The 25,958-nt window shown below is 33.9% G+C and overlaps 1 protein-coding gene across 3 annotated transcripts; it reads right to left on the reverse strand.

Annotated features, from left to right (window-relative positions):
- Positions 1-155: 155 nt before the first annotated feature.
- Positions 156-25,560, reverse strand: LOC108769135 (serine/threonine-protein phosphatase 2A 56 kDa regulatory subunit gamma isoform). Of its 3 annotated transcripts, none has more exons than XM_018519967.1 (9): positions 25,209-25,560; positions 24,978-25,040; positions 8,564-8,738; positions 3,499-3,701; positions 2,726-3,120; positions 2,311-2,644; positions 2,030-2,248; positions 1,452-1,673; positions 1,197-1,346 (listed from the first exon to the last, which is right to left on the reverse strand). In XM_018519967.1, exons 1-9 carry the CDS (start codon positions 25,209-25,211, stop codon positions 1,197-1,199), a joined length of 1,764 nt encoding a protein of 587 aa, XP_018375469.1. In that variant the 5' UTR covers positions 25,212-25,560. The 3 variants fall into 3 exon arrangements, with proteins under 3 accessions (XP_018375477.1, XP_018375469.1, XP_018375460.1); XM_018519958.1 differs by lacking the exons at positions 24,978-25,040; positions 25,209-25,560 and adding exons at positions 12,992-13,245; positions 14,854-15,508; XM_018519975.1 differs by lacking the exons at positions 8,564-8,738; positions 24,978-25,040; positions 25,209-25,560 and adding an exon at positions 4,817-5,086 and having other exon boundaries at positions 156-1,346.
- Between the last annotated feature and the right edge of the window lie 398 nt (positions 25,561-25,958).

A 25,958-nucleotide genomic window follows, 5' to 3' on the forward strand; every position in this document is an offset into this window, starting at 1 on the left:
CAACCTGCCAGCAGCGCAAGGACTAAATTGTATTTTAACCTTCCTTCTTCTTCTCTTCTTTTATTCTTCTCTCTTCTATCTCTGGGCCGCAACAGTATAATCTTTCAATTAATCTCAAGATCAATGAGTTAACAACACAACATGTTATGCAAGCGTTACTGAAATTCTGTAATATCGATTATATTTGGCAAAGCGACATGTAAACTCGCTGCTTAATCTTGCTGTTCATAATATATGTATAGGCCCCACATGGAGGCATATTCTTTTTTTTTCCACAGGCATCTAGGCACAACAGATATAAAAGTAGTACACTCAGAAGTATCCAGATTTTCTCGTAGCAATCTATTATTTTTAAAATAGCACTATCATATACATCCTAAGATAACGCGCGCCGGCGTGTATTTTTCTTCTTCGTCTTCATTTATTTATGTTTATTCTCTTACTACAACGAGCCTGTAGTGTTAAAGCAAGTACGTATATTTATATATGTATATATCATTTGCACATAAATGGAAACGCCTCATTCGCAAGAATGTTAACACAACAAGCTCGCATAGCGCAGTAATATAGGTTACAACATCGAGAGCACATACGTGTATATCTTCGATCACATTTCCGCATACATATCTCTCATCTGTGTATAAAATCTCTTGTAGAATAGAATAGAACCAAATCCATTACAACCGTAGTATCCACAATTAAATCTCATTTACGTACATTATTCGTATATTATCTTATTGTTGAGACATAGCAGAGGGTAGCACCTCAGAATGCTTCCGATAATGGCGATTCTAATGTATTTAGAGCCTGTGTTGTTTACTACATGCGCGTCTTTTATAATGATACTATTACACATCCTCTTAATCGCAATGTTTTTTTTCCCATAATGAAGAAATAAATACAACGCATTTCTATAAAAAACAAGTTTTTTCTGTAAGCTTCTATGAGTACCTATACACTGTGTCTTTGAATCGTATATATGCGCGGCGGGATAGTAGAATTCTTTTTTTTTCTATTAAAAAAAGCAAATATGATGTGATATATATTGAAATAACAATACATAACTGATTTCGCATAGTGAAACTCTCAGCCAAATCATTTGCGTTCTTATCGCCGTTTTCCTTCTAGAAAGAAAACTAACTTCCGATGTTGCTACAGCAAAACAGAGGATACATGGGAAGTGGTTGTGGTAGAGACTAGCAATTATTAGGATCTGGCGGTGTAACAAGGTATTCATCAGCGCGTTTGTGGTCGGATAATGCCCGCATTGTGTACGAATCCTGTGGTAAATCACTCTTTCTTCGTAAAAGCGGTTTCACTTTGTTCACATTTGTCATTTTCTTCGCCTGTATAACAAAACGTTTATTTAAGATATATCTAAGAATATTATGCTGACAATGCTTCATAACAGAGCATTCAAATAAAAAATAACAACGGATATCAATTCATACCTCATTAGCTTTAGCTTCAATTTTCTCCAAGGTAAGAGGAGTTTGATCCGTGTCACCATCTTCGTCAGGCGGTGAATTATCTATATGTTGAGGTGATGTATAGATGTTATTCGTTGTGCCTTTATTTGCTACATTATAGTTTGGATGCCTCATCGCAAGCGCTTCAACGCGCATCCATGCTTCATCCCGATCTTTTATAAGCTTTCGTTCTCTTTGACGTTCCTACAAAGTTTTAAATCAAAATAAATATAATAAATAAGTTATTAATGTTTTAATCTTTTTGCAAGATCAAATTAACATAGAGTTATGTAGTTTTGAAATTATGATGTTGATTCGTCAAAACATATTTGATATTTTTACTTAATGTTAAATATAGCTAATTAATTTAACGATTTATTTATACAGCATATGCATATTACTGAAAGTAAGTCTGTTTTCTATAACTGAGCTAGTTGTACATTTTTAGAACTTAAAAAAGTGAAATAGTTTGATATTAAACGAAAACGAGAGAGAAAGAAAATTCTAGTGCAGAGAGTCTAGTGCTAAAAACAGACCTATAAACAGGTCTACAAATATACCTGATAGTACTGTGTTGTACATTCGTCGAATACTTTTTGATTCATTTCCATGAAAAGTTTTAGGGCGTTGTAAATTAAACCGTGGATTGTCTTGTTCCAATGGTTGCGGGAGTTTCTATAAAAAGCTGGATACATTATCGGTAAGATGACGGAATAATTGTCCGATATCAAAGACATTATGTATTCATTATTCCAATAGTAGAGAGCTCTTTCCGCCACCTGAAATAAGTGAGTGTAAGTTAGATGTCGCACAAAACAAAATAGCAACATTGCATACTTGCCTGGAAATGCGGTGATGACACGCATTTGGCTAATTGCCTGAACAACGGATCCATGACTTTCTGAAATTCAGCTGGCTCAATGACGTCTAAGATCTCTTCAAGCTCATTTAAGAACATAACTTCTTTAGGGGAATGTGTTTTTGGCCAGAATTTTAGCAGATTTCTAATTACGGGTTCCGTCAGCGACGGATCCTTCTCCAGAAATTGAACAACGCAATACGCTAGTTGTGGATGGTATACGGATAATGACTTAGCTTTGTGCAAGGGTAACAAGACTTTTAACAAAAACACCTTATGCTCTTCCTTTAGTGGCAGAGCAAAGCCATTTATAATACTGTAAAGGAAATAAACGCTGATAAATATCTTATACATTTTTTAACATTGTGCATTATATTTTTATCGAATTTATTATTACCTTCCTAAAATTTCAAGTAGCTCTGCGATACCATTATGATGTTCCGTCTCATAAATAAATCGATAGAAAACGTTATTGATCTGTTTCCTAATGTACGCCCTCAGTCCTAGGAATTTTCCGTAAATCCTATGGAGGGTGGTCTTAAGAAAATCCCTCTCTCTCGGGTCCTCAGAGTCAAATAACTCCAAAAGCTGCAGCACGAATTTTTGATCTATATAACGTCTTGCTATGGACGGCTGGAAGTCCTGTGATTCCAACAACCGCAAGAAGAATTCGTAGACGAGCTGCAAATGCGGCCAAGCCGCCTCCAACGTCGGCTCATCCTCTTCTGGATCAAACTCCGCGCCATTAGGATTTGATGACGGGGGTAGCGTCCGGAATAAATTCACGGCGAACTGCAAGGATTTCCGTCGTCTGAGTAAAACCTTTCAATTTTATTCTCTCAAGGTATCATTATTTAGATTATGTTTCTACACGTATCTCATGTCCACTTTGAAAATATAAAGGTAATGTAAATGCTAAGAATATTTCTCATATTTTTACATATACTGACTTTATATGCTTTATAGTGCTCTTTGCTAGCACTATTAATTGCTTTTTCTTTTTTTACTCTTATGCAGCTATATTTTTCATTAAAGTCTACATTTGTATATAAAACTAATTTTTTAGCATTTACATAGCCTTGTATTTCTAATCTACAAAAAGCTTCATGAAATTCAAACAGTTCATGCTCTTACACATATACGTGAAGTATGTTAGAATGCTGCTCTTACCATGTTCACCGCTTCGGGATATATCGCTTCGGTAATAACATTTTTGTTTTTGGTTACGTACTCGACCATCTCGTGGAGAGCAGTACGCTTTACCTCCTTCCATTTCAAATCCGACAACGGATCGGATTCGAAGTCGAAAAGGACGCAGCATTGCCGTAGCTTCTGTATAAAAAGTTCTTCCCGCTCGTTTACCTGTTGTGTTTCTGGAATCAGATAGCCGGTGATTAATGTCGCCGCACTCGGCAGCTTGTACCTTAAGAAGCGAGAATAATATTGCGGCTATTAATCATATTAGTCTACAAGAGAATATCGATGCACTCTAATACGAAGAGATACATTCGAAAGCATCCTTCTCGTGCTATTCACTTCTTTTTCTCGTTTGAATTATTTTGCTACGAATAGCTTTTCCACCTGCCTAACTGGCCTTCTTGACATAAATGAGAAATGACTCTTTAAACGAAGTTAAATCTTTGGAATAATTTATGTTTCATATATCAGCGTCAAGATATTATCGATTATAAGTTCTTATACTTATCGATTTTTTTTATAAGTATACTTATAATATATGTATAACATGATGTATGTTTTATCTTTATTGTAAGGATATTTCACGTATATAAATATGCAGAACATTAACATTCTTTTTTGAAATAATTTTGTGATTTTCAGTAAAGAGGTCGAATCAATTTAATAAAGGACGTCTGATAAGAAGGACAGTATCCCGAATATAATTTGCCGCTGATAAAAATGCAGCACGCGATCAAAATCTATATTCTATTCGTTTCTTTGAACAATTTGATTTGCATAGACAGTTATTTCAGATGTTAATCAATGTTCTATTCTTAAACTCAGAACAAAAAGCGTACTGTCGCATAGGATTGCCTTCAGTTAATATTTATACAAGTTATAATGGCCCGCCAGCGGCAGGTTTTTGATCTAAAATCTTAAAGATGCTCTACTTTTTCCGATTAATCGAGTAGGTTTTGAAGGAAGATCGATAATGGCCTTCAAAATACCGACTGTAACCGTATGACATTATTTATCGTTTGCTATTCCTAGAAGTCTCTGTAATAATAATAGGAATAACGAGATCGATTGCCGAATTCACCTCGAGTCAACCATTTCATGGACATCACATTCTCGAACAACAAAATACAAATTTTTTACAATAATAAAGTGTGCTAAATTAATCCTTCAATAATTTCATTTATCAATGTAATTTTTCGTTTTATCAATAACAAATAATCAGGTGCACAGATTAGTTCTATAATAAAATCATGTGCGATAATGAACTGATTTAAGCGACAGAGAGCTTTACCGATTAGAAGAGGTTGCAAAGGTTGATAGTGCAGTGCGAACGTCACCGGGTAACCCTTGCTTGAGTCCTGGGATAAGACCGTCGCCAAAGCAAGACCCTGATGAAAGCTGGGACTTTTGGGCAGAGCACCACCCAGAGATGGGCCAATTCCACCCACGTGAACCATCGCGCAATATTATATTCAATACCGACTTTACACTCGCACCTTATTCATTGGTAAATCTCTTCAGATGCTTGAACTTGGGTAGCACACGTTTTGCTATTTACGTATCGTCTCAATAACTACTTACAGTTTGCAACACTTTGAATTCACACTCCTGTTAAAATCGCGATTAATAATATTCTATGATTTCGTTCTTTTTAATATGGCGTCAAATCAGTATTTTATTTATAAAATATCGATAATTTCTTTTAAATATTATTGCAGTAAACCTGTATTATTTCGAAATTGTTTAACAACAGAGATATCGTTTCTTACTCATTAAAAGGATCAAGAGAATAAATTATTATAAAAATAAAGAAAACGATAAAAAGCTAAATATTTCATCAATATAAAGAATGTAATTATTGAAAAATTAAAAGAATTTAGAATCTTATCTTTTACAACAAAAATATAAATAATATTAAAAAAATGAACAATATTAAAAAAAATAATATTAACCTAAAAAAATAAATAATGGTTAATAATGATTTTTTGGTATTTTTAGTGTTAACTGAATGTTCGATTATCGAAAGAGTACTTTGACTGATGTCCGTTTCTGCCAACGTAGATTAACTTTAAACTTAGTTTAACTTACTTTTTATTTTTTGCTAGTTTTTTTTAAATTAGAAAAAAATGAAGTCAGTTAAACCGAGAGTAAAGTTAATCTACGTCGATAGGAACACCCGGTTCCACCAATGTAAGATTAACTTTAATCTCGGTTCAATTTACTGTTTATCTTCCTCTAATTCTTAGAATTAGAAAAAGGTAAAGAGTAAATAGAACCGAAATTAAAGTTTAGTTTTTACATTAATGGAACCAGGTCTAAAGAATAAAAAACTAAACATGTTAGAAAGTTATATACCATAACAATTTTCTCTTAATTTTACAAGCAATATTTGAATATCACAAACGTGTAGAAATGCCGGCAAAATATGTACCGGCAATAAATATGTATAACTTTTCTAAATTATATAACTATTCTGTATTGTATAAACTATAAACCATATATGTATTTGGAAAATATTATATAAAAAATAAAAACAATAATTAAAAATTATTGTTTTGTTTTAATTATTTAGTAACATTAAGTTAATTTATTCAGGTTTGCCAATTAATATGTTCCCGGATTTACAGATTTAACCTACTCGGATGGAAACCAATTTCCGGAGAATGTTTTTATTATGTAATTTGCAATCATCCGCCAATTTACTCGACGAAATACGACGCATAACTTTATTAAGCCACGGCGATTGTCGGCCTTCAACAACTCACTTTTACCGGCTTCCCACGTTATTTTCCGCATAGATTCCGCTACGAAAGAAATGCGCGTGGTTTTACGCGTTTTGCCAAACCATGCAGAAACGTAACTGTACTTTGATGCAAAGCAACACGAATCGTCTGTTACAGCACAGTTGCGAGAATATTTTCGCACACATAAAGCGAATTTAATATTTTAGTGCAAGCAATATAATATTAAACTATTGTATATATAAATTTTACAAGTATACAAATTAATACGTGCTAAATTATGCGTGGAATTTATTACGAATGTTGTTTTCCGCAAATTAACAAATTCAATTAACTTCCTGTCCCTCTATAATACACAAGTATATTTAATATTATCAGTGTTTCCATAATACATCAATAACAAATTATTAACATTTTATTCAAGTTATTTAAGTATTCAATATAATTCTGCAAGGCTGAATCATTTAACTGCTATTAGTAATTCTATCGAACTTTCAGTTTATTATTTCCTGTAAAGTGTATCTCAATAAATTCGGTTTCTCAAAATTATACAAAATACCTTATATAAAAATTTTAGAAATCTTCATATTCAGTTCAATTCTACTTCAATTCCATTGCAATTCCATACATCTTAACTGTTTCCGTTAAGTATCAAAGATAAAGATTTAAATAAATGTTAATATTTAATCTCTTATTAAAATTTTATACCATTTATCACTAAATTCGAAACATTGTTTGTAAATTATATAACTCACCAAATCTTTGAGAATTCCTCCGAGCTTAAAATTCACTAAACTTCATTTCCTCAATTGGGAAACTTTTAAATCAGAAGACTCACCAATTTTTTCAATCGGAAGCGTTTTAACTAAAAGAATTCACTAACTTCTAATAGGAAAATTTTAACTTTTCAACTCATCGATTGGTTTAAACATTTTCTCCACCCCTCTGTTGAATACCTATTATCCTTTTTTAACCGATTATAAAGTATCAATCACGAAGCGATAATTTTTATCAATTATTTCCGATATGTTTTATACGACATTCATTCGAAATAATCCACTTTTGCTAGACGACCTCGAAGTTCTCCGTAAGCTTCGAGAGCTGGACGCGCCCGTCCTTAACCGAGTCTCTGAACGGAATTCGCGATAACAATCTCGCTGACACCACCGGAGTCCATCCGCCGCTAATTTCCGTCGTTGTTTAACGCTCGCAACAATCTGTTGCTTCGTACGTGTCAATCGATCGGCCGGGGAAAGCAAGGCTCTTCTCGACCTTTCTCTCGGGGTGTTCGCGCTGCGAAGCCACCCCTATGAAACACCGGCAAGCACTAGCGGCGCGTCCTCGCGGCTCGCGGGTCCCCGGAACCCGGTGACCGCGTTCGTGAGGGGCGGGAGACGACGAGAAGAGGGGGACAGGCTGGCGGGTGAGATTCGCCTAAGTGGCACCAGGTTCAACGAACTCGAGGGTCCTCGCCGGGATCTCGCGGGTCATCTCTCGATCGGTCACGAGGTCGATACAACCCCCCTCGCCGAGATTCTGGGCAGGTAGAGAGCCGCGACCAGGTGGGGTTCTCCGCGAGGGTGCCGTGCCGCGCGTGGATGTTCGGGCGCTGGTCTCGGAGCAGTTGGAAGAGAACGATCAGAAAGGGATGGTCGAAACGAAGGCGTGGGATGAAAAGGGGGAGGGGGGGGGAAGAGGGGATGGAACTCGACTGTTTACGTTGGGAAAACGGGGAATCATGAATCCGGAGCGCCTGCGCGACCCTCGTTGCACGCAATCGATAGACTCTGACGTAGGAGGTAGTCTCGCAACCTCGATTGACCGGCATTACATTGGGAAAGGGCACAGGCGGACCAATTTGTCGCCGCCCTTCTTTCTTTTCCTTTCCTCTCTTATTCTCACTGTTATTCTTTTTCGCTTCTTATTCACTTTTCCGTTGTGTGTTTCTCACCCTATACGTCCGCGCACTCTATCTCTGTTCTGATCTGATTATTCGATTATGATCGGAATGTTATGAACTAGGTTCTTGTATGACTTCTTTATGTTACTCGATCAAGTCGATGTTAGATTGCAAGTCATTTGCAGCAATTGCAAAACAAGTTTGATGTATGTATATGTAAACACGTTCGAGATATGACTTCCTTCTCATTTTTATTACAATGTGAATCATCAATGATACAAGAGTGAGAAAAGATCGCTATTATTTCACTTGATCTAACAGGAATGGTAGCTATCACATGGGATTAATCTTACTATCGTATTGTAAAAAAAATTACATTCCTGATTGAATGACTCACCGGACAACAGCGGCAATTTCTGCAGTTCCCGATTTTTCGATATGTTGAACCTCGAGCTGCTTTGCCGTTTATCCTTTTTGATTACAGGTCCACCAGGTTGATACTTGATTTTATTGATGAGCGTAGGCGGAGGCGGTGCGTTGCCCACAGGAGGTCCTCCGGTCACCTTGTTTGCCTATGGCAGATAAAGAATATTAAAAATAAATATAAAACTTGTAGATGATAATTAATGGATGAATAAACATTTTAGTAACTACAGTAAAGTTCAGATAAAAAGGAACTATTATTCCGATTATAAATAAATATAGAAATTTTTTTAAAGCCAATTGTATTTCTGATTATATTTATTGTAGAATTTTTTAATAATTTTTATAAAACTGCTTTTGTAATTCTCTTTACAAATAAATTTCTAATATACAATAATGTCCAATCTCCATTTTCATTTGAGTTAAGAAATTGTAATGTAAATTAAATTTAAATAGGAGTATGTGATTAACGTGGTTAATCCAATTACTTATCTTCGTATTTTAATTTGATTCGTTTTATAGGTGAAATATCGAACATTCGTTCACTGATCGGATTAATATTACATAAATGGAACGCGAGGTAACGACATGAGCAATCCACGATCTATGGCACATCTATGCGTACAAAAACTAAAGGTGATATCTTTATCTCTTCGTCAGGATTGGAAATACAGGATGTCCATATACGTGTAATGTTCCAAATAGTTCTTTTCGATTAATTAATTTTTTCAAACAGAAATGTCACAGCACAAATAATTTTTCAAACATAATCAATTAGAAGTGAGGACTTTTTCACGAATTAAATTTTTCAGATTCTTAATACTGAATTTTTAATTAAATAAATCTTTAAATAAAGTATCTAATATCTAATATCTAATTTTTTAAGATATTCAATATTTAATACTGAAAAATAGAAATAAAAGAAGCATATATATTTAAAATTCTTTAATATAAATTTAAACAATAATTCATTTATAAAATCATATAATATCAAGAGAATTTTAGGAATATAATTTATTAGAATTCTTAGATAATAAAAAACGGGAGGACTGACTTATCAATTTTAGGTAAACTATGCTTGAACGAAAATTCTATAAATTAAATTTAATATTGAGAACAGAAGATTCTAAATAATCTCTTTACATTACGTATATATGTATTACATGTACAATTATTAATTACTTTACTCGCGATGGATGCGACCGTGAATTTTGAAAAAAAAAAAAAAAACACATGTGAACAAACAGCGTTTCCTTTAATCATCTTCGATCACAGTTATAAAGTAGGTTATTCAAATGAGCGAAGAAAGTTATGGACAAATGTCTTGGTTTATCTTGGAGTGCGAATAAATGAACCACATTGGTGTCCTATAATGAATCCAATCAAATTCTCTTCTTCTCGCTTTATTAAAACCGACCAACCATAATAGTTACACGAGCTTTCATCATTCACTTTCTCGATCGTTCCGCTTTCAAAGTTTTCGCGCCTAACATCGGATGTATAATTAGCAATTACCGACTTTTCAACGGTACATTCCATATCGGTTGTATCCGTAACAACCGGGAAATCGGATGTGGCAGTTTTTAACGCAAATTTAAACGAAAGTAATTTATTCACGAAGTTGACATCAAGAACTTGAGAACTATGACCTATAAAATTTTTCAGATATTGGAAAATGTAGTTTGGAAAATTGATCTGTAATTAGTTTTCCATGTAAAATATTCTTCAATGAGAGTTTACTTTCAAGCTTGTTCGTCAAAATATCTAACGCTGCTGAATGCATGATAAAATATTGCTACATTGCGTAATCAATAACGCATCTGCGCAGTATCATGACAGGTAGTACACGTACGCAAGTTAAACGTATTCTAAAGAGGTGTAGTAAAGCGGAATGTGTGTCCGCATATTGCAGATAAAAATAGATGTAAAACACGATCTGATAAACTATTACGAAGTTACCGTCACTCGTCGGTCTGAGTTTTCATGTCGCTGGTCGCTGTAGTGTCTTCAGAATATGCGCATGCGATCACGTACACTTGATAAACAAAGTCGACGATCTTTCAGATTGTCGTCTCCCAGTGAAATCTAGTATTTACTATCGTTCTCTGAGAGTTTGAAAAGATTCATAAAACGCGTCATAAATGTGCGATAAAATGCGGAAGTTATTTTGCGCGACGAAGCAACTTATCAAAGGATGCTTTGTCGCTTGCGATTAAAATGCTTATTCTCCAAAACACATTTTAATCGTTTTAAAATACGGAACTATTTTATTACAAACACTGTTCTAAAATAAAAAAATAATATATTACAAAAATTAAAAATGTATTCCCATTTAAAAATTTAAAATCACATACATAATATAACTTTTATAGTATTAACCTTCATTCTAATATAAAATATGTAAATAAATTGTTTTATTTTTGCAGCGTGTATTGAGTTTTGGAGTAATTTTTGTCAATCGATTGGCTTTGTTACGAGGGAATAATGGTTTATAACTAATGTTTTTACGCGAGGAAAGGTCAGTCAGTGTTGGAAGTTCACAGTCAAAGATTACTATTACAGCTCTTGTTTTACCAAGAATTTCCGCCTGAGGGACCGAGGGACATGCAAAACGCATTTCATTTCTTTCATCTTCCTAATAGCATTTCTCGTTTTCATCAGAAGCCATTCATTATTTCGAATGAATGCGGCAGCAGTAACGATAAAAGAGAATGATTATGTGCGAAGTACCGTTTGATATACAGTTGCCCTGTTTTTAATAAAATGATTAAAGTTCTAGTTTTCAGATTTCTATTTTTATCTCGTTAAGCCATCATTAGATTTACCATTTTTCAAAAATATTAATTTTTTAAATTAAATTATACACTCAACTTGATATAATACTGCAGGCATGATATTCATAAAACTATAATTCGTGAGATTAAAAACTTCATTTATTTTAGGATTTACGCAATTATTGTTAAAAATATAAGTTGTGATATGTATTAATTTCTTCTACTGGAATAATTTTAATATTTTGCAATGGTGCAAATTTAAATACATTATAATATACGCAAATGTATGTAAATAATAAGACAATAATAAAAATATATGTTGGTGGTGGTGTACTGAAATAATAATATTTAAAAATTAAATTGTTGTTACAATGAGCAAACATATTTAATTATACGTCGAATTGAATAAATTCAAATTTAAGTTTTATATAATTCTTTAATTTGATTTATTAATAAACAAAGGTTAATGAGAGAGATAAGAAGTCATTAATCTTTGAAAAATTCACTGATTGCAACGCAATAATCTTTTTTATAATTTGAGTCTTAAGTGTATTATACTTTCATGTATTATTTACAACGATGCTCTATATCTATACAAAATTAATACGCATTCGACCATATTCGATTATCTATAAACGTTTTATTCTGCGCAATCGAATCTATCGTGTGCTAAAAAGTTATTCTATCTTTGGTTATCATATCGGTCACATGTGATAAATATATACTGATAAATCAGGAAAGATCTCGCTTTTTAATCGCGCATATTAAATTGCGAGCAAAATAAAAGAGTTGTTATCTTATTGAAAATTATATAAAAATAGTATGTTGATACTCGACAATGTCCAAAGGTAATAAGCTCAGAATTTATGAAATTGTTGCGTAAAATCGTACACGGAGAAAATTTTATATTAAGTTTTAATACAATTTTAAATTACACTTTACTGTGTCTTGTATTTTCACTAGGTTTTTGCTTTGATTTTGTAATAAAAAATTTTTACTATGAAAAAGTGTAAAAATTACGTTATATTATTGTTTTAAAAAAATAACTATAGCATTTAAACTTATAATTTACATGAAGACCGCAGCTACTACCACATTATAGTAATTTTAAATATAAAATTTTCTCCGTGTAGATATATAAAAAGTGATAGTTCAAAGAGGTGTGTGCTCGTTGAATGTATTTGCCAATCAAAATAATAAAACACTACTTGATGTACGAATTATCGTGTTTAATAGTTTTAAAGAAGAAAGTAAGCGATAACCATGTACAGTTAACTTTGTGTAATAGATAAAAAATTTATTCCCATAAAACGTATCATATCAGAAGACAAAAATATAGATTCTATCACGATCACGAATCAATTAATAACATGATAACATGCGAATAACGAAGATATTAAACAAAAAAATATTAAATTTTTCAAAGTCATTTCTAGATTCAGCTTACAGTTTTTCATTTTACAGTTATACATTGAAAATTCATATAAGGATGCCACATTTAAATCTATTGAATATTTAATAACAGAACGCATCAACTAAAACCGGCGCTGTGTGAGAAACACCTGCCTTTTTCTTGAACACGTTTCCGAAGGCGAGCCCGGTGAACGTTTGCATTTTACTCTGCATACCAGTGTGCGATTTCCGGAACAACGATCGGCCCAGGAAGGAAATTCACTATCGGCACAGGGCGGCAGCCAGCCGCAGGAAAAACGGTCTCGTAGCGTCACGACGCAACATGATCCTCGCATTCGCGACCTCCCTTCTCACGGGACGAAGAGGATCTCAATCACACAGCCGTCGAACAGTCGATCCACTTCACGTACTATTGGGAATATCCGCTTTCTTCTCTCCAGCACCTGAGAGTGCATCCCCGAATGCATGCCTGAGAATATTCCGCGAAATAACTCCAGGAACGTGCTGGGAATTTTTTTTATTCAAATCCAAAGTGTCACCCCGATTTTTCCGTCATAAAAGTGCATTGACGTGAGATCTCGCCGAAAAGTCTTCTTTCCAAAAACGAGGAAAATAAGACTTGTAGACATGTTAGATTATATACACACACACACCAAAAGAACAATTTTACTAAAATACACACATATCTAAAAATTTAACTACAGAGCAGAAAATAATTTTGGACTATCAAATTAATTATGTAAAATTCAAACTGCATAATGGACAATGATGCTAAAAGTTTTGACATTTTAGAAATCAGCTTGAGCATTCAGATATAATTATTTCGAGATTATACACGGAAAAAACGCTTTTCTGAAGTATCTAAAAATTTTAGTTAGTTGTAGATCTAAACATAATTTTTGTTAAATTGCTAAAATAATTATGTAGCTCAAACTGCTAAAATGTCAAAACTTTTTGTAGCATTGCTTAATTATCATGTTTGAATTTTCTAAATAATTATTTTGATGGTGTAACAAAATTATTTTCAGATGTGTATACCTACATGCATAAAACGGTTTTGCGGAAATATTTAAAATTTAGTTAAGACATAGATCTGAAAATAATTCTGTTAAACTGTCAAAATAATTATGTAGGACGCTCAAATTGGTTGCTAGAACGTCAAAACATTTTGCAGCGTTGCTCATCATACTTGAGTCTTCTATATATTTTGATGATCCAATAAAATTATTTTCAGATTTGTTATCTACCAGAATTTTTAGATACTTCAGCAAAATCGTTTTCTCGTGTAGCTAAATTTTTAGATACTTTAGCAAGATAGTTCTTTCATGCACTCGTAGACGAAGTAAAACTTTCAAGCTATAATCACAATATTGTCATAAAATGTTCAATTTGGTGATCGACGAAATAAATGTTTTAGCGATTACTAACAAGTACACGTGTCACGCTCGATCTATTTACAACAACGATGAATTCTCTCCACAGCCAATTTACGCGCGTAAAGTTGGACGCGGGTACAAAAATAAGACAGTGGAACGAAGTATCTGGGCGAGAAGTAGGCCTTCCCCCTTATCCAAGATTAGGAAAAGCCACCGCAGACTCTATAATGGATCCGGCGCTTCACACTTGCGAGTATTTTAGTCGACAATCGAAAGTGACGAGGGAGTAAATATTATCTTTCTGTCGCTGGCCGTCACGCGATGTTTTGTAACTCAATATTTCCCAGTACCAATCTTTAAAAGAAGCCCGACGTGACGTAACTTGCAGTTAATACCGATAACGTATCGCTAAGTTTTTCAAGAACTGTATTTTTCATATTAAACATTCTTTACCTAGATTCTCTATATCATCGTATTGTTGAATACATTTTCCAAGATTACAGTCGCATTGATACATTATTCATAATTGTAATTTGATATTCATTATTCATAATAATGTAACTTTGAGTAGTTACGCGCGGCCTTTAAGTTTTACTTTTTTTCTCACAGTGTAATTTCCAAGCTTATGAATCACATCTTTTGCGAAGAAAAATATATATTGCGGTAGATAAATAACTTTCGCAATGATAGAGTTGTCTCACCTGCGGATCGAATGTTATTTATCTCTCATATATGAAACATTAGACTAACTCTCTGAGCGGCTCTACCGAAAAATGCAAGAGAGACTCGCGAGGACAGTGGAAAGCGGGCGTTTTCTCAGAGCCTCGTAGAACTCGGAAGAATTCGCGGCATCCCCGCGAGGAGATATAAATATTCCCCACGCGGATGTCCAACGCGGAATATTCTCGTGGCGGGACGGACAAAGGCGCGCGCGACGACGCAACACTCGGGGATAGCACTATTCGCGACGCACCGTAAAGGAGGAACGTGTCACCTCTTCGTCCGGTTTTTCGTTCGAGAAATCGTCGACGACACTGTTTTCTCTCGTCCGCGCGAGAGAGAGTCCCTCCGGGCGACAACTCGCCTGTCGCGATGCCAGTGGCCGAGAGAGAGAGAGAGAGGAAGAAAAAAGGGGAAAAAATAAACTCTAGGCAAGACGTCGCGTAAGCGAAGGCGGAAAATGCGATGCGACGTCGCGACGCCCGAGAAGCGTTTCGCGGAGGCGGAATCAAAGTTGGAGCCGGAGTTGAAGACGGCGACGGCGACGGCGACGGCGACGAGAGCGCACTGTCAGAGGCGAGCGGCAGGCGTGTACTCGTGACCGAGAATCGCAGCAGCCAGCCACTTGCGACACTCTCGTGTACACACACCGCAGGTTTTGGCGAGCGCGATCGGCTCTCGCGGCACGCCGTCGCCGCCGTCGACGCCGTCGCCGTCCGATCGACGCCGATCGTTCAAGGCCACCACGTACGACCTTAACCCTCACGCTAATTACGAGGAATTACGTTTTATCTCGCGGTACACATGAACATGCGTGTCGCGAGTTTCTTTCCAACGTCTTCGTATAATCGGTACGAGAGAGGATCGCCTAGAAAGATTTTGCTCCGGGATTTGCCTCAACCTTCCGACGAGCGGAGATGGACTGGGAAAAACTATTAACGTATTTGATTAGACGTATTAACACGCACTGGTGCATATTAAAGCTCTTGTACACTGATTAATTTGAATGTAAAAGTGAAATGCAAATAATTCGAATTGGAAAATATATATTTTATTTAACAGCGTAATAAAGTGTACTAAGAATTTCGTGGTTTAACTTGCGTTTTTAAATTTATATTACACATATCTAAACATATCTTTACGTCAATTTGTGTATGATGGTATTAATATGTATCAGTACTAAGTTTGCCCAATTCAATTCGTTGTTATTAAATACGACACTTCCTTTTCATATTTCTTACGTCAAACTAAAATTGTTTCATTCTTTTTCTCTCGGTGAATAATTTATTATAAAATCAAATCGTATACGGAAGTACTTAATATTCGGAAAACAATACTTAAAATTTGAAGTTACAAAAAAAATATAAATTTTGAGATTTTTCGAATTTTATATTAAAACTAAAAATTGTTTACGTTATAAAAAATACAAGGTTTAGATAAAAAAAATTTAATCGGTCCAATTTGTTTTGCTCGAACGTTTGAAATTTAGAAGTAAATAATTTCTTAACCAGATTCTCTAGACTCGTTGGAATATTCGTTGTGATAATAATTGTTAATAAATGGATGAAATGTATCTTCATCTGTGCGATATATTACTAACAGTATTAACAGAAAACATGTCAATAGAACAATTATGAACGTAGCGAGGTCTTTTGTAACACGCCGAGCTCACTTCCCTGTCATACTTGTATTTCCTAACAAATGATGATGAAGCGGCTTTAGGCGCCGCGTGACGAAACGACAATGCCCGGTTACTATTTCTGAATACCTGTGGGAGGTGCAACGTATGCATGCGTCGTGCATGCGAAAACATGCAGGAGCCGCCGGCTTGACATGATCAGATGCGGTTATTAACGAGTGACAAATATGACGTGTGTCCGCTATATATTTTATCAACAAGACATCCAATTGTTATTGAGCCCAATTCAAATATCACCTGTCTACAATTCACGACGGGATTTCACGTACAATCTCATATGTATAACGTAATAAATTTACAGATGTTGAACAACAATTTTCTGAATTCCCGTTTTACGAAATAGCATATAATCATATTAGGAGATAGAAATATATGAGATAGAAGTTTTAGAACCCGAAAAATGTAAGTATAATACAACATGCTGTACATAAATAACAGACTATTTTGAAAATAGTCACTAGTTAAGTAATTTAACTTGTATAGACGCAAATTAATTATTATCTGACAAAATAATCAAATAACCGGTTACTATATTTAAGAAATTGTATATCCAGCAAAAATAATTTTTTATACTCATATTCAATGTAAATGATCTTGTAATTTACGATCCATCTAAAATTTGTATATAAAGTATCTGTAATATACTCAGAGAAAAATATAATAATAATAACTATAAAAGTAATAACTATAAAAGTAATAACAAGTTTTATTTATAGTATTAATATACATTTCACTGAGAAAAAAATTATTCATTTAATTAAATCAATTAGTCTTTATTTCTTTCATTGGAGAATGTATGTATTTGACTCAAATATGTTTCATTTTTCATCAAAAGAAATAAAGACAAACGAAACAATTTTTTTCTCAGTGTAGTTGAATAAACTAATATGCATAATTGAATAAACTATTTTATAAATCAACAAACCATTTGATAATTGTAAAACAGTTTAATTACCTATGTACATTAATTCTACGTATGAAACTTGTGTAGCTGTTATCTTTATAGCTGCCACTATGTTTTTTTTCTTTGAATGTAATTATGTCGTTTCTTTCTGCGTGTTATCGATCAATTTTTTGTCATAGCACATTTCGCAATTTGATTACGCAGGAAGAAGCTAATTTTATCATTATCATTTTCTTAAATGTTAAAAGGTATATGCGCAAAAAGATAAACGTTGAAACTTTTTGTATCTCTTGTAATTAAAAACTCGTGAGTTAGGAAAAGTATAAATAAACCGAACACCTGTCTGCATATCGCGTATTATTCAACGCATATTAATTTTTCTTTATTTAAATTCTGCCGACTATTAAAAATTCTCAAGAGAAAAAGGTCGTTGAAAATGTTTCGTTATAAATGTATTATTTCTCGTAGAGATCGTACTAACAAAGATTACTATCCGATATATCTGGACACTACGACGTTTCAAATTTTTCTCAGTCTTGATTATTCGCGACGGAATATTTACAGCATCGTTCTATCATTTCTTGGACATCGTGCCCGACAATTCTACGCGAATCGATTAACGCTATTATTTGACATAGCGCCACGGGCCTATCCGCAATTTGTCATCGCGTTACGGTGACGCGTGCTAAACGTACCCGCCCCATTATTGCACGTCAATCTAACGAATAATCGTGTATATAAGCGGCCATTATATTTTGCAGCACGGAAGTCGATTGCGGTTTCACAGGAAGCATAACTTTTGGTCGATCTGACGCTACAGTTATTCCAGCCGTGGCCTATTTTCGGAAACGATCGAGAAATTCCAAGGTGAAAATATGCTGTTAGAACGAGTGACCCACGGATCATCGCCCTTTCTCAACCCTTAAGTATATATGCATGTCAACTCCCACGCTCGATTTCTTATGTATTTTATGAAATTATTCTCGGGCGTTTATTCAATTTTTAATAGCTATATATCGGAAAATGCACTTAAACTTCTCAACCCTTTTGCTGAATAAAACTCAAGGTGTGTCGTGATAAAAAAAAATATTGTACTATGTCCTATTTGCTTAATATTTTTCTATTTAATATTTTTCTACGTCAAATATTTTTCCACGATTTCCTAATAATTTTTTTTATATTTAGTACAACATAACATTTTATCAGTAAAAATTACATTTGAGAGTAACGATTTTTTCTCCGGGTCTGAATTAAATTAGATTTTTTTCTCAAAATTTTCTGCAAAATTTTCAAAAGAAAATGCTTATATACACGGATGTTTCATATTACCTGTTTCTTGAACCTAGAATCTCATGCTATTTCGAGTATACCTTGCAATTTTCTCTTTTCTGCATTCTTGTCGACCCTCTCACATAGAAAATCTCGCTTTCAGAAAAGGTTTAGCTAATTTCATGCACTTGGGTTCTTTGGTAAGCCGGCGAAAAAGTCGTCGCGATACACAAGTGCCTGGAATGCACCCCATCAGTATTGACTATTATTAGCACGCTTTCTATTTGCACGTCGCTCGAAATAGAGAGAAAGATACGCCTGTTCTTCACCGCATGGCTGGTTTTATCGGGTAGGCGGGACAACCGACAAGATTTTTGTATGATCTCATTAACGAGAGCGTTACATCCATCGCATGAAAGAATCTACAGTCACCCGAAAATAATCACGGTCGAAAACAATCATGAGAAGTTATATGCTTTCGCTACGTTTAAAATTCCGATTGGTTCTCTCCCTAGATACGACGGAATATCTTGAAACGCAAGTATTATTTATTCGATTTCCAGCTAATCGAATAATAAATATCCAACCATGAATAATTTCTGAGTTAAAAATGGTTAGATGATCCTTGATGCCATTGAAGATAAATATTCATGGCATATTAAGAAATGTTAACCTTTCGGTTGCTACTCCGCTTTTTCCATTTACTACACTGAGAAAAAAATATAATCAATTTTAATAAATATTTAGTTCAATACTGCAAACTAAACATTTACTTACAGTAAATAAATATTTTTTTAGTAAAAAAAAAAATTATTGTTAAATCAAATTAACATTTCTTGTATCAAATAAATATATTTTTATATTTAATAAATATTTAGTTGGCAGTATTCAACTAAATATTTATTAAAATTGACTATATTTTTTTCAGTGTAGTTAAACTTAATAATAATGTAAAAATTGTATTGCGCACTTTGTATCGCGTCAATTTTTTTTAGCTATGATTAATCACTAAAGTGATGGTTTTGTAGTAACTTTTATTAAATTACCACACTGCAAAATCATCAGTTTAGCGATTAATCATATCTAGAAAAACACAAGGTTTAAATTATCATAAAGTTAAGTGAAATTAAATCTAAACCGCAAATTAATCAGAAAATAAAAAGTCGGACCTGAGTATGACATATCCGGCTTTCATTTAACAAAGCTTTTCCTATTATTTATATAACTCTTTTCTATTAATTAAGATAATACCCAAGTATGTTGTTCACATAATATGGTATTGAAGGGTTAAATTACAGTTAATTTTACCATAAGATTTATATTTAAGGTCATTATTTAAGATGTATATTTAAAGTTATTATTGTCGTTTGTATTTACATGTTATCTGTACCTATTATTGCGCAGTATTATCAATTTACGTTCGTTTCCACTAATGTAGATCAATTTTAACCACAGTTTAACTTACTCTTCATCTTTTTTTCTAACTTTTAGAACTAAAAAGGGATGAAAAATAAGTTCAACCGAAGAATAATCTATTGAGTTGGAACAAAAATTCGTAGTGCTACTACATTTGTATCATGTATACTTATTTTTAAAAAAATTTGGCAATTATATCATTCGATAGAACAAAGTTCCAAACTTCCAGCTATAAAAATCTGTTTATTAAATTGCAGTGCGCGATAGTTTTTAACAGAGTTATATGCAATAAGTCAAAATGCTATTTTATTTAATCCACGATAACCTAGTAATAAAAAATCTTAGAAATATAAAAAACAATTTTATAGGGAAAGCTTGCATGTTAAAAAGTCGAAAATTTTCAGAAGTTTTTTTTTGAAGTACGTGATAGATCCGCAAAGCGAAAAGAAAATTCCCATTTTCCTAGTTTTTTATATATAAAAATTATCAAACTCACAGAAACTTAAAAGACATAGCGATTTTTCAAAAGTAGAAATTTTTTAATCTTATTTTAAAATTCACAAATAGCGTTCACCTTTAACAAAGTTACAGCTGCTTGAATTTTAAAGTTCATAGCGCTACAAATTTTTGTTCCAACCTAATACATGAAAACAGGCGTTAGTCGCACAGCACGGAAAATTTCGGTAAGAATCGTCTTCTCCGAAAAATTGCGCGTAAAAGCGCCACGACAAAGTGGCAGTCGCGTGTGTACGTATCGGTCCAATATATATACATGTAAATATACAAAGTATTTGTGCTAATGCGCGGCGCAAATTGCATCACTTGGAGAGAACATACAAGTGCGATTTCCACTCTAGCGCATCGCGGCCATGCCGTTTCGAGCTTCATATAATTTTTCTTGCGACATTTATTTTAGAAATATGTCGTGTCACGTGCGCGACTGTCAGCGTCACATCGTCAGGTGTCGGTTGACGATGCCAACAAAAAAAGAATCGCGCGTGTATGTGCCCGAATTTATGGATAAAATCTGTCTTAACAACCACAACAGCCCTTTGACTTTAACTTTCTTGTGTGTATACATCAACTTGACGAATTATAGTTTGACATGAATCACATGGCGGATACGGCGTCAAATGATGACAAATATCCATAATAATCCATAATACTTGTACATACATGTGTGCACGTACACGTTTGCGTTCGTGTATGTAATTTGGCATCCGATCAATTTCGTATTTCGTGCCATTGATGCCTCTGTATAATCAACAAGGGAAGTAAAAGGAGAAAAATTAGTAATTCAGATATCGTAACGATTCTGTAAAATTTATGAAAATCTTTGCTGATTTCTTCAGAATTATTTCATACTTATTGGCGAATAATCTGGGATAAATGTTATTATTTTGGTAAATAAATAATGATATGGTCCAAATAACATATCGTAAAAATAGAGTAAAAGAACGCAGTTCGCTCATACTCGATCTTAATATTCGTAGTTGACAGAATGAACGAGGCGAAACCGTGTATATTAATGATGCAAATAAACATTTACGTAACGTCACGTTATCGTTACGTGCAAAATTAACATGTGATATCGATCCTATATTGATGAGATACGAAATGTAAAATTCATGCACAATCGAAGATGAACTTAATGTTAATGAGAATACAAACGAATTATGCAAAACGGTTTCCTGTGCAACTGAATTTTCATAGAGGAAGAGCGCATTTAATTCCGAAATGTTATTATTCTGCATAAAAAATTTGCATCATATCGCTAATACCAGGCGATGAGTTTATAAAAAAAAAAATCAAAATGCTCACTGCGGAAAACATATTCCGTCCAAAAACAATTTTTTTACGATACAGCATATTTTGACGATATTTTTTTTACAAGTGAATTAATTACAGTCTAAAAACTCAACATATACACACCTTGTTATTGTTAACAAAATTTTTTGTATATATTTAAATTTATATCTTGTTAATATATTCAAAACTAAAGCTGCATTTTTTAAACGATAAAACATAAAATGCTAAAATAGGTTAAAGTTGAGTTTACTAGATAATAATATACAAAGTATTGTATATTATCGCATCAAAATATATCCATGTCTCATTAAATAGATTAATAGTATTTTCCTTGAGAAAGAAATGCCTAATCGTTAGTATTTTTAGTATTTTTACTAACGCTGCCTACTTATATTAACAGATATAAATAGTTCTGTTTTTTTGTAATATTATATGATGTTCATTATGAATAGAAATGTCTGAAATAGATGTTTAGTCGATTATTTAATATTCAACATTTTTTTCTTAAAAAACAGATTGGTTTTTAAATTTGTTTAATTCTTATATTAATAATTTTTCTTGTTCAACGTTATTAGTTTTTATTAGACTTTACTGGAAAACGTATAAAATTATTTGATTAATATTATATCACTACGTCGAAATTAATTTCTCGTTCCTAATTTTTTATACTTAATTCTTTGATATTTGTTCTCATTTATTGTAGCTAAATACTTTTAGACTGGGTTCAGTTTACTCTCTTGTTTTTGTTCTCGTTCTCTATTTTTTTTTTATTAGATCAATTACCACATAGCTTATCCGAAGGTAAAACAACCGACCCTCAATGTAACTTTGATAAAACTTTGATTAATATAATGGACAATTAATTAACTGAAGAAAGATATCTATATTATTTTATTAATAATAAAATTATTAATTTGGATAGAATTAATGAAATTATTAATTCTATGTAGTTTAACACTGAAATTTTAATATGAAAAAAAGATTAAATTGAGAATAATAAATTATATAATTCGAAATTTTACTGCAAACTGATTGAATCAAACAACTAATTAAGTCTATCCAAATTTAATTCTGAAGTTTAATTTTGTTAGTTTAATATTATAAATATTATAAATAGCTATAAAAATAGAAATTATGAGTTATTATTAATGTTTCTGATATAATAAAGATATTGTATATATTAATGTTGTATATATTAATGTTTTCGATATAATAAAGATATTGTATATATTATTAATATAATATAATTTAAAAAAATGATTTTTTTAAATTGATTATTTGGATATCAACATTGCCTATCCTTAGTTTAGACAAGAGTCTAAAGTACTCTAAAGTGTCGCGGAGAGCGCCATCTAGCTCGGAACTGTTTCAACTCTGACACAATAACTTTCGTTATCTGGCTCGATGAATAAATGCTCGCGATTAGATTGCTTACTGAACGATCAATTACAAGTGCCTCGCTGCGAACACAATACATTTCTAGCTATAGCCACTGTTAAAAATATATTTATCGCTCGACGCTAAGAAATTATCAAAAACAAAAGGAAAATAGCTATGATAAAATATTCCATTGCTATTAAATAATTTTGATATTCTTTAAACAGATACCATCCTCTTGCCAGTTAGACATATTCAATCATTTAAATAATATACATAAAAAAATAATTAGAAAAAGTTCTCTATCGCTATTTAACAAAAATAAAGATCCGTAAAAAAATCCTTAGTATATAAACAAACTGGATAGATTAAGCCAACAGACACTTTTAATTGTTCTTTGATGAATATCAAGATCATTCTTTTTTTATTGAATGTATCTGATTGGCAAAAGATATTCGTTTAGGGAATATATATCACAATAAATACAATTAATGATATTAAGAATACAATACTTTTGTTATCAATATTCAACTGTAATATCCGAGAAAGATTCTATATTAAATTTGCAAAAAATTTTTTTAACTATAAGAAAAAGTTACATTCTCGTGAAAGAAATTAAGTATGTAACTAAAAAACAAAATACGTATTACGGATATGGTGTTTGTTATATCATACACGATATTTAATCCATATAAAAAGTTATGTTTCACATCAATTTTAAAAATCTTAATGTTTTTTTGTGAATTACATTTAGTATTCATAAAGTACATGTGAAAGAAAATAAATTCTGACCATAAAATGTTTTTTTCTTTTACTTCCTGCATTCCCATCGTCATTCTAGACACAAATTATCATTTCTTTGAAGGATGTTATCTATAATATAATAGCATACTATTAATATTGATTATATAAATATTCTTTCACAATCAATAGTTAGTTGTAGAAGCTACAAATCATATTAAATTATATAAATAGTGCAACTGTACGTGTCACATGAATCGACAAACTTATCAGTATGACGAACAAAATTATACTGTCATTTTTTCAAAACTACATTATGTAGCACTGACAATCAATGTAGCACAAAGATAACTATATCAGCTATCTTTGAAGATAACTTAAAATATCTTCTTTCAATAACCTGCTTCATAATATATGTCTTTAAATTCACAAGTATCCTGGGTAGCAATCGTGTAACACTTTTTTCCTAACGTGGAAATGTAAAAAGTAAAGATTTTTATCATTGAAAGTAATAAAGAAATTTTTCATTTTTCACGTTTCCGTATTTGGGGAATAAGGTCACATGATCGCTACGCACAATCCAAATATCCACCCGATGCCTGTGCACAGAGGATTCTCGTATCGTGATAGCGGACAAAAAGCAAGTAAAAGATGCAAGATGTCGGGTTAGCCATGCGGCCGACCTGTCAATCGTCATCGTGGAATCACACCGAAGTGCATTTCCTAGTGAAACATTCGTTGAAAACAGGACGCGTGTCAACGTGCATCATGTAAAATCGCACGCGGCGGTTCATAGACGACGATAATCCACGATGACAGGAGTAGACTCGCGGCGAGTGACGAAAAGAGAGACCGAGGGAGAGAGAGAGAGAGGGACAATATAACCTCACCTCGTCAACGGCGTCGACGTCCTTGCCGTTCTTCGTCTTCTCCTTGCCGCTCTTCGCCGTCTCCTGGAACAGAAGCGGAGTGAGTGGCCAGTAGTGGTGCGTGGGGCGCGTCGCGTTAGGATTTTCAGGGGCTTTCGCACTCGCGAACGTTAAACGCGGAAGGAAAGAGGAAGGAGAGAACGTGACAGCGGGAGCGTCGTTGAGATCGCAAGACACAGAGAATATTAATACCATTGCGCTCGTTCTGGGCGCGCGGCCGATTGAGCAGCAGTAGCACACGTCTTCGTCGTTGTCTTCGTCGTCGTCGTAGCCGTTGGCGACGTACGCGTCGGCAAGAAGTGAACCGAAAACCGAACACGGACCGATCGCGCAACGCGCGCGCGATTAATCCCGGTCGTTGGCGAGAAGAGCCGAACGGGCACAGAACGGATTGTCGCAGATTGTCGTACGGAACAGAGAGGGCGGTCTCGCACGCTTGCGCGCACGAGCGCGCGAGCAACTTGGAATCGGGATCGGGTCAAGAAACCGGAGTCACGCTACATCCTCCTCAATCCTCCTCTCGGGTGGCTAAGGAGATCCGCCTATCGGGGTTGTTCCCCCGATTCCTCTCCCTGTGCCCGCCGCCACGCTACTCTCTTTTCCCCCTTCAAGTCGATTTATCTCGCTCTTCCTCGTGCGCCTAATGAAACCTTTTCCTCTTTCTTTCCCTTCCTTCTTCTATCCTCTTCTCCGTCTTGCGCACCATCGCCTCCACTTCCACTACCACAGTACGATTCTCCGTCCACCGGATAGGACGAGAGTTCCGCGCGCGTACGATAAACTGCGATAAACGAGCGCGGCGACGACGACGACGACGGATTATCGGGATAGACGTACCTTGTTCTTCCTCTTCGGCATTTTATCCTGTTTTATCCAATTTTATCAGTGGTGCGCGCACAATCGAATCGGGCTCACATTCGCGAGTCCAGACTTCTGATCAGC

This window comes from Trachymyrmex cornetzi, unplaced genomic scaffold (genome assembly GCF_001594075.2).
Source record: "Trachymyrmex cornetzi isolate Tcor2-1 unplaced genomic scaffold, Tcor1.1 scaffold122, whole genome shotgun sequence".
Classification (NCBI taxonomy): domain Eukaryota; kingdom Metazoa; phylum Arthropoda; class Insecta; order Hymenoptera; family Formicidae; genus Trachymyrmex; species Trachymyrmex cornetzi.